General features: G+C 49.0%; 1 protein-coding gene across 1 annotated transcript; it reads right to left on the minus strand.

Moving 5' to 3' along the window:
- Positions 1–226: 226 nt before the first annotated feature.
- Nr0b2 (nuclear receptor subfamily 0 group B member 2) lies at positions 227–4,641 on the minus strand. The gene is made up of 2 exons (XM_048349855.1): positions 4,075–4,641; positions 227–742 (listed from the first exon to the last, which is right to left on the minus strand). Exons 1-2 carry the CDS (start codon positions 4,613–4,615, stop codon positions 501–503), a joined length of 783 nt encoding a protein of 260 aa, XP_048205812.1. The 5' UTR covers positions 4,616–4,641; the 3' UTR covers positions 227–500.
- Between the last annotated feature and the right edge of the window lie 4,408 nt (positions 4,642–9,049).

The raw sequence follows: 9,049 nt of genomic DNA on the forward strand, positions 1-9,049 counted from the left end.
TCAGTACAGATATGCATGCACAAACATGCACACACACACACACACAAAGTCAAATCATCATTTTACTCTGAAAAATCAATGTTCCAGCTCCCCAGGGCCTGGTCCCTGTGTCCCTTGGGGTTCCTCCCCTTGGGCTCCCTCTGACAAGGGCACAGGGGCTTTGGGGGCGAACTGGTCCATTCAATATATACAAATGACAGTGCATAGCTTCAATCATGTCACACCTTTTATTACAAAAACCAATAAATTAATTTGGGTCTGTACAAACTCAGGAGGAATTGTGGATCGACAGTAACCTCCACTCCCATCCCTGTCCCAGGAGAGGACAGGAGTTCGAGCCCAGAGGCTATGGGGACCAAAGTCCTGCCAGGTTGCTAGAGCACTATGTCCACACCAAGGAAAGGTGAGTTGGGATTGGAGGGTGAGGTGCTGCTCCCATGGAATTGGGTGCTGTCTGTCAGGCTCCTCCCTCGAGAAGTATTGGCTCCCTCTTCCTTAGGTCACCTCAGCAAAAGCATGTCCTCCAGGAGCCCAGTGATGTCCACGTCTCCAATGATAGGCCGGAAGAAGAGGTCCCCGAGAAGGCTGGGTGGAATGCTCTTGAGGGTGGAGGCCATGAGGAGGACTCGGGCCAGGCGGCCTTGGCCTGCTGGGTACCAGGGCTCCAGGACTTCACACAAGGCCCAGTGCGCCTCCTGCTGCAGGTGCCCAATGTGGGAGGCAGCCAGGAGGCCTGGCACATCTGCAGTAGAGAGGGGTGAAGACACGGTAAGCACCCACTCCCAGCCCCCAGAGGATGAAGCTGGCCTCTGCGTCGTGTGTGTGTGTGTGTGTGTGTGTGTGTGTGTGTGTGTGTGTATGCATGTCCACACACATGCCAGTCATGGGACTTGAACTCAGGGCCTCATGCTCTCGCTCACCGTTTTCACTCTCAGCTAGCATTCGACCCTTCAGCCATACCTCCCGTTCTGGCATGTTGGGGGAGGGGGCCGTGAGGGGATCCTGGGTTTAAATTCAGGCCCTGGATGCTGTCCCTGAGCTTTTTTTTTTTTTTTTTTTTTTTTTTTTTTTTTGGTTTTTTTTTTTTTTGGCCAGTCCTGGGCCTTGGACTCAGGGCCTAAGCACTGTCCCTGGCTTCTCTTTGCTCAAGGCTAGCACTCTGCCACTTGAGTCACAGCGCCACTTCTGGCCATTTTCTGTATATGTGGTGCTGGGGAATCGAACCCAGGGCTTCAAGTATACAAGGCAAGTGCTCTTGCCACTAGGCCATATCCCCAGCCCCTGTCCCTGAGCTTTTTTTGCTCAAGGCACTACAGTGCTACTTCTGGCTTTTTGATGGTTAGTTGGAGATAAGAGTATCACAGACTTTCCTGCCTGGACTGGCTTCAAACTGGCATCCTTACAGCTAAGCCTCCTGAGTAGCTAGGACTATAGCCATGAACCACTGGGCTCAGCCTTTTTTATTTTTTTAACTAGTTAGTTGGAGATCAGGGGTTGTCCACGTTGACTGGCTTTAAACCTCCATCCTCAGATCTCAGTCTCATGAATAGCTAGGATTATAGACATGAGCCACCAATATCTGGATGCCTCTCCCTCTGGTTAGATATTGATCATTTTATTAAGACATGTTGCCAGACACCGTTGGCTCACACCTGTAAGCCTAGCTACTCAGGAGGTTGAAATCTGAGGATTGCAGTTCAAATCCAGCCTGGTCAGGAAAGTCCATGAGACTCTTTTTTTTTTAATTTTGGCCAGTCCTGTGGCTTGAACTCAGGGCCTGAGCACTGTCCCTGGCTTCTTTTTGCTCAAGGCTAGCACTCTGCCACTTGAGCCACAGTGCCACTTCTGGCTGTTTTCTATATATGTGGTGCTGAGGAATCGAACCCAGGCTTCATGTATACAAGGCAAGCACTCTTGCCATATTCCCAGCCCAGTCCATGAGACTCTCATCTCCAGTAAAGTACTCAGAAGAAGCCGGTACTGTGGCTCAAGTGGCAGAGTGCTATCCTTGAGCAAAAGAAAGTCAGGGACAGAGCCCAGGCCCTAAGTTCAAGCTCCACAACCAGCAAAAAAGAGATATATGTTAATGGTATCTATTACAAAATTCAGGGTGATATTTCATTCCATGCATATGGCATTCATGAATCAAATCCAACCTCCCTTTTTCCACCCTCCCCCAAGCCTTCTCAATCTCTAGCAATTAGTATTCTATTTTCAGTCAACTGCTTCCTTAGCTTCTTCCACTTGATAATATTTATCACTTCTCTATGTCTGACTTATTCCACCTAATATAATCTTCCACTCCAGGCCAAGATATGGTAGCCTTCTTAGCCTCACAGTTTTTGTCTATTTTTCAGATAAAAGTATAACTACTTCTGCTTGCATTATTTCGATTTGATTAGAATATCATTTCCCATCCCTTCACTTTCAGTGATGTGTGTGTCTTTACTGGTGGAATGGCTTTCTTGGAGACAGAATATTGTTTGGCTTTGGTTTTGTCAGACTTGCTTCTCTCTCTCTCTCTCTCTCTCTCTCTCTCTCTCTCTCTCTCTCCTCTCTGAAGGATGGATCTCAGGATCTCTGGAATACTAGGCAAGCTCTCTACCACTTATACCCTATACTAACACCCTTAGAACCTCTCTGCCAACTATACTCTACTTTTAAGGAGCCAACTACCACCTCCTTCCTTATTATCATTTTATTCATTTATCCATTAAGACTAAAGACCTGGATCTGAGTCTCAGTGCTGCCACTTACTAGTAACCTTGGGCAAATTATCTCTATCTTGCTTCGTCTATAAAATGGGGACAATGATAATACCTGTCTCCTGGACGCTTAAATAAGCCAGTATTGAGCTGGGAATGTGGCTTAGTGGTAGAGTGCTTGCCTAGCATGAAGCCCTGGTCAATTCCTCAGTACCACAGAAAAATCCAGAAGTGGTGATGTGGCTCAAGTGGTAGAGAGCTATCTCTTGAGCAAAAGCAGCTTAGGGACAGTGCCCAAGCTTCAAGTTCAAGTCCCAGGCCTGGCAAAAACAAACAAGCCAGTATATGTTGAACAGGGCTTAACATATGGTGAGTGAGACTTTGCTACTGTTATAATTAATCACTGTAGCCAGGCACAGGTGGCTCATGCCTGCAATCCTAGCTAACAAGGAGGCTGGAATCTGAAGATCATGATTTGAAGTCAGCTTGTGCAGAAAAGTCGGTGAGACTTTTGTCTCTGACTAACCAGGAAAAATCCAGACGCTGAGGTGTGGCTCAAGTGGTAGAGCATTAGCCTTTATTAGAAGGTAAACGAGAAGGCTGGGAATATGGCCTAGTGGCAAGAGTGCTTGCCTCATATACATGAAGCCCTGGGTTCAATTCCTTAGCACCACATATACAGAAAAGGCCAGAAGTAGTGCTGTGGCTCAAGTGGCAGAGTGCTAGCCTTGAGCAAAAAGAAGTCAGGGACAGTGCTTGGGCCCTGAGTTCAAGCCCCAGGACTGGCAAAAAAACAAAGAAGGTAACAAGAACATGATGAGTCTCTGAGTTCAAGCCTCCATATTGGTACATACGCACAAAATTAATCACAGTTCTTTGTCTGGTACCAGGGCCTTCAGGCTCCCCAGTGATCAAGAATACTCTCCCCATCCTTTGTTCTCAGGACTGGATCTCATAAAGACTTCCTCCCTGTCCCTACACCCTTCCCCTCTCTTCCTCTGCATGGTCTTTCTGAAGCCATGGAGGAGTTTAACCTTCAGAACTCCTCCATGCCGACTGCCCTTGAAGATTTAGTAGAGACACAGCTCTGTCTTTCCTTCCCTTCCCACATTCCCTGAAGGTCAGAACAAATTTCCCAAGCCCAGTGCCAAAGGCAGCCTCTGGAGTGGATGGATTCGTGTTTCCATCCCCGTTTATCCTCCCTGGCTGTGTGAGCTTCACCTAATCCCTTAGCTGCTCCGTGCGTTGTCTAGAAGGCTAATCAACGCTAATGAGGATGTAAAGAGATAATGGATGCCAGGCCGTTAGAGGACTCTCTGTCGCTCCTACCCACACTCCCACCCATGTCCGGCACCACCTGTGAGCTCACCTGGGTTGAAGAGGATGGTTCCTTTCAGGTAGGCATATTCCTTGGGGCCCAGCTTGAGGCTGCAGAAGGACTCTAGGCAGCACTGAAGCCACTGCACGGCAGCCAGGGAGGGCTGGGGCCTGTCGGGCAGCTGCTCAGCCCCGGCTCTGCTGTTGGGTTCTTCCAGCAGTATCTTCTTGAGTATGCTGGGCACTGGGGCCTCTGCCACCTCGAAGGTCACAGTGTCTTGGGCCAAGCCAAGCAGGAAGAGGGGGCCCCAGGAACCCTGCAGCAGGCGCCGTTGATCCTGGGTGGGCAGCCCGCAGAAAGATGGCAAGTTCCTGAGAAAGGCCACTGTCTTGGCCAGGACATCCAAGGCCTCCCTGCAGGTGCGATGGGGCGCGCAGAGGTGGACCGGCCGGTGCTGCCTGCACAGGCAGTGGGTGCGGGATGGGGGCACAGCGGGACCAGCCGGGAGGCTGGGGCTCAGCAGTGCGTACAGGATGGCGGGGCGTCCTGCAGGCCCCTGGCATGGGCAGGCCCCTCGGTGGCTGGAGCTCATGGCTGGGGACCTGCTCCAACTTCTTCCTCACTCTCTGGCCTTGTGTCCTGCTCTGTGGGTGTTACTTATATCCGCAGTGGGCGGGAGGGGGAATGGCCTGACAACCTTGACTCCAGAAGTCATGTTCATTCACACACACACACACACACACACACACACACACACACACACACACACACAGTGACCCTGGCGCGCTTGGGAGGGAAGTGGCAGGGGAGGGGGACAAGGGGAGCTCCACGTGGCGTCGGTATGGCTTCAGTCAATGAAGTGGCCGGGGCTGGGTGCAGGGCATGGGGCCACCTGTTGGCTTGCCTGGCTGCTCTTTATCATATGATTCAAGTGGATAAACAGGGTCATTAACCCAGGCGTACCAAGGCACCAAGGCCTCAGGTGACGGCCCTCTCCCTTGGTGCCCGCTCTTCTGTGTGTACAAGAGCAGGTTTCTCACTAAGCCAGGAAGCCACAGAGCCGGACAGGCCTTGAATGCAAGGCCCAGCCTGGAAGTGTTTTATCACTGGCTTGTTTGTCTAACCTTGGAGCCCTGCTCCTGTTGGAAGGAACAGGCTGCCAGGAAAGGAGCTAGGATGCTGGGGGGGGGGTGGCTGTCCTGGGAGGACTTTGCCCAATTGTTCAGTCTAGGAAGCCCTCTTCCTCTGCCTTGGGTGGTGGGAGGCCCCGCAGGAGCAGGGCCCTTCAGACCCCAGCCTAGTCCTGGATTCCTACAGCCCCTGAGAAGCCCTCCCAGAACTATCATGAGTGTGGAAACCAAGTGAAAGGTACAGGGGAACCACCCCCCCCTCCCCCAGATAAGTCTCATGGAATTTCCTGCCTAGGCTGACTTCCAACTGCAGTTCTCAGGTCTCAGCTTCCTGGGTATCTAGGATTACAGGTGTGAGCCACCTGATAACATATAGTACCCCCCCTTCTTTATTTTTTTTTTTTTGACAGGATAGCTGAGATGACAGGCATATATTACTGTATTAAGTTTTTCTTGGTAGAGATGGAGCCTCCTAAACTTTTACCCTGCTAGCCTGGAACTGCGATCCAGTACCACCTCCCATGTAACTAGGATTCGTTACAGGTGTAAGCCACTTGTACCTGCCTTCCAATCTAACATGGAGTGCTTTCCTGCAAGGTTGGATTCTTATGTCACTCATAGAAGTGAAACGATTTGTCCAGGGTCACCCTAACAGGCAAAGATCCCAACTCATTCCTCTGGATCCACGAACTGGGTTGTACAGCAGGAGTCCAAGTCTCCCAGAATGGGTGGCTAGCTGCCTGACACCTGCTGCTGCCTGCTCTGCAGATATGGCCCACCTGGGGTCTGGCCTAGGAATGTTTCTGCTGCCACACGGTTCCTGTCCAAGACATTGGTCTCAGATGGTGAGGTGTGGGAAGTGGGACCTTGGTTATGATGTGTCCTTGGACCTTGGCCAGTCCAACCTGGCAGGCCTTCTATCACCACATTCCAGGAGCCTGGTGTTCCGGATGGGGAGAGGGCAGCTCTGGCCTTGCCAGTCCTGACACCTGCTCCAGGCCCCATTGCTTCCCACCTATGTGACTTTGGGCCCATCTGCAGTGATCTCTGGATATCATCTAGGACAATAAGCCTGTCTGCAGGACTACTGTAGGGGCAGAGTGAGCCCGAGCAATTTCTGGAATAGAGTAGAGGGACTTAGCTTCCCACTTCTGTCTAAATAACTAAACACCAGCAGACAAGCTGGTGCACATTTTTCATGTGACTGTGGATAATCTGGCTTTTTATTTTCCCCTTCCCCTTTTTTTCCCCTTTACCTTCATTTGTTTCTCTTCATTGTTGTGGTTGCAAACATCCTAATTCTCTGAAAGAGGGAGTCAAGAAAGAAGAGAACCTCTGCCAGGCTGGATGCTAGTTCCTGGGTTTCATGTTTTTGGAGAACTGTATTTTCTGAGCTCTGTGTGTGGCCTGCAGGTTGGAGTGTCAGTCCTAGAGCTCTTGGATGGTGAGAAAAGGCCTTGGACAGGATCTTTATACTCCAGGGCCTGTCTGGGGCTGTTTGCTCAGAAGGGTGGAGGCTTCTGGCAAGATGGCGGCTCCTCAGCTGCCTTCTGCCAGGCCCTGACCCCAGTCTGAAGTGGAGACACAACTCTGCCTTTTGGAGCTCCAAATGTAATTGGAGTGACATAATCAGTCCTTCAGAGACCGTAGTCTGATAGAGAAGATGAGTCTTGCTCTCTGGAATCTTCAGTCTGAAAGAGGAGACTCAGCTTAACTTTCAGGAAGGACTTCCAGGAAGGAGAGAGAGAGAGAGAGAGAGAGAGAGAGAGAGAGAGAGAGAGAGAGAGAGAGAGAGAGAGAGAGAGAGAGAGAGAGAGAGAGAGAGAGCCACAGCCATGTTCTCAGTAGCTCCAGGTCTGATGGACATATGAATGGAGGGAGGGACATGCTACAATGGAGGGATGGAGTTTTTGTTTTTTTTTTTTTTTTTTTTTTTTTTTACCAATCCTGGGCCTTGGACTCAGGGCCTGAGCACTGTCCCTGGCTTCTTTTTGCTCAAGGCTAGCACTCTGCCACTTAAGCCACAGCGCCACTTCTGGGCATTTTCTATATATGTGGTGCTGGGGAATCGAACCCAGGGCTTCATGTATACGAGTCAAGCACTCTTGCCACTAGGCCATATTCCCAGCCCTGAGGGATGGAGTTGTGTTGCTTAAATTTAGAAGGCTTTCTATAGGAAGCTCATGACAACACCACTCATCTGTAGAGCACCTGTGGTTTACCAAGTAATTTCCCAACACAATCATCTCAGCTAATCTTCATGCAACAATGGAATGAAGGTATCACTGTTAAATAGAATTAACACTCCTCATTATCCTCATACCTGCCACTTACTGAACATCAACTGTGTTTCAGGTACTGCTAGGGCATTATCTGTAAAATTAAAGAGGTTTCTTAAAATAATGTATTGCAAACTGGGTGGCAATTGCTCACACCTGTAATCCTAGTTACTCAGGAGACCTAAGGATTGTGGTTCGAAGCTAGGGTGGGCAGGAAATTCAGTGAGACTCATATCTCCAATAAGCTATTCAAAAAGAGCCAAGTGGTAGAATGCTCGGCTTGAGCAAAAGAAGCTCAGAGACAGTGCCCAAGCCCAAAGTTTAAATCCTAGGAATGGCAAAAAAAAATAAAAATAAAAAAGGATAATGTATTGCAGAAGCTTAACCATCCTCTGTCCAGAGCACACATATCTCTCTTGTATGTGAGAGGGCTCAGACTAATTAAGATAGTTGGGAGGGCAGGGCCTGGGTTAAGACTAAAATTGGGGAGCTGGGAATGTGGCTTAGTGGTAGAGTACTTGCCTAGCATGTGTGAAGCCCTGGGTTTGATTCCTCAGCACCACAGAAACAGAAAAATCCAGAAGTGACACTGTGGCTCAGGAGTGCTTGTCTTGAGCAAAAGGAAGCCAGGGACAGTGCTCGGGCCCTGAATTCAAGCCTCAGGACTGGCACAAAAAAAAAAGAACTGAAATTGGTATCCAAGTGCAATGGCTCATGTCTATAATCCCATTTTCTCAGGACCCAGAGATCAGGAGGATAATAATGTTCAGAAGCCAACTTGGGCAACATTTTCTAGAGAACCCTATTTAGCTTGGGCATGGCAGTGTTTACCTTTGGTTCTAGCTATTGGGAAGCCAAAGACAGGAGGATTTTTCTTTGAGGCCAGTCCCAGACAAAAACACAAGACCTTATCTAGAAAGTAATGCAGAACTATCTCTGTATCTTATCTGAGTACATTGGAAACCGTGTATACAGGTATTAGAACTAGGAAACTGAAAGGGAATACCAAAATCGAGAGACACAGGGTAAAAAAGACAAACGATTACAAAAGCAATACGTGCAAAACTGTTTAGTGTAAATCTACTGAACAACTCATGGGGGGAAAGGGAAAGGAGGAGGGGGGAGGGGGGAATGAGGGAGGAGGTAACAAATAGTACAAGAAATGTATCCAATGCCTAACATATGAAACTGTAACCTCTCTGTATAATCAGTTTGACAATAAAAATTTTTAAAAAAGAAAGTAATGCAGAAAAGGGTTTTGAGCGTGTGGCTGCCTAGCAAGTGTGAGGCAACGAGTTCAAACACAAACAGGGGATGGAGGTTTGAAATTGGAAATTCAGTACCTTTCTGGTCCCTGGATATGTTACACATTTTCATTGTACATCCACCTCTTTCCCACACTCCCTCACCCCCTTCCAGTGATGCCTGTCTCTAAATCTATGCGCTGGAAAACTCTTGTGGTAGTCTTGGGCCTAGTCTAGCTAAATCTTAATGCTTGGGTACAGCCTTCCTTTCTTTCCTTTTCTGCATCCCGAAAAGAGAAAGTGCTCCTCTCCTAAGTTCCCATGTCACCTAGTGTCACCTATTCTACACCCCTGAGAGAGCACTTAGCACATC

The sequence above is a fragment of the Perognathus longimembris genome, chromosome 7, assembly GCF_023159225.1.
Source record: "Perognathus longimembris pacificus isolate PPM17 chromosome 7, ASM2315922v1, whole genome shotgun sequence".
Taxonomy (NCBI): Eukaryota; Metazoa; Chordata; class Mammalia; order Rodentia; family Heteromyidae; genus Perognathus; species Perognathus longimembris.

Excerpts from the sequence above, each read along its gene's own strand:
- Nr0b2 (XM_048349855.1), bottom strand. The coding sequence starts at position 4,615 with ATGAGCTCCAGCCACCGAGGGGCCTGCCCATGCCAGGGGCCTGCAGGA. Across the intron at positions 743-4,074 it reads AACCATCCTCTTCAACCCAG|ATGTGCCAGGCCTCCTGGCT; the intron begins GTGAGCTCACAG and ends TCTCTACTGCAG.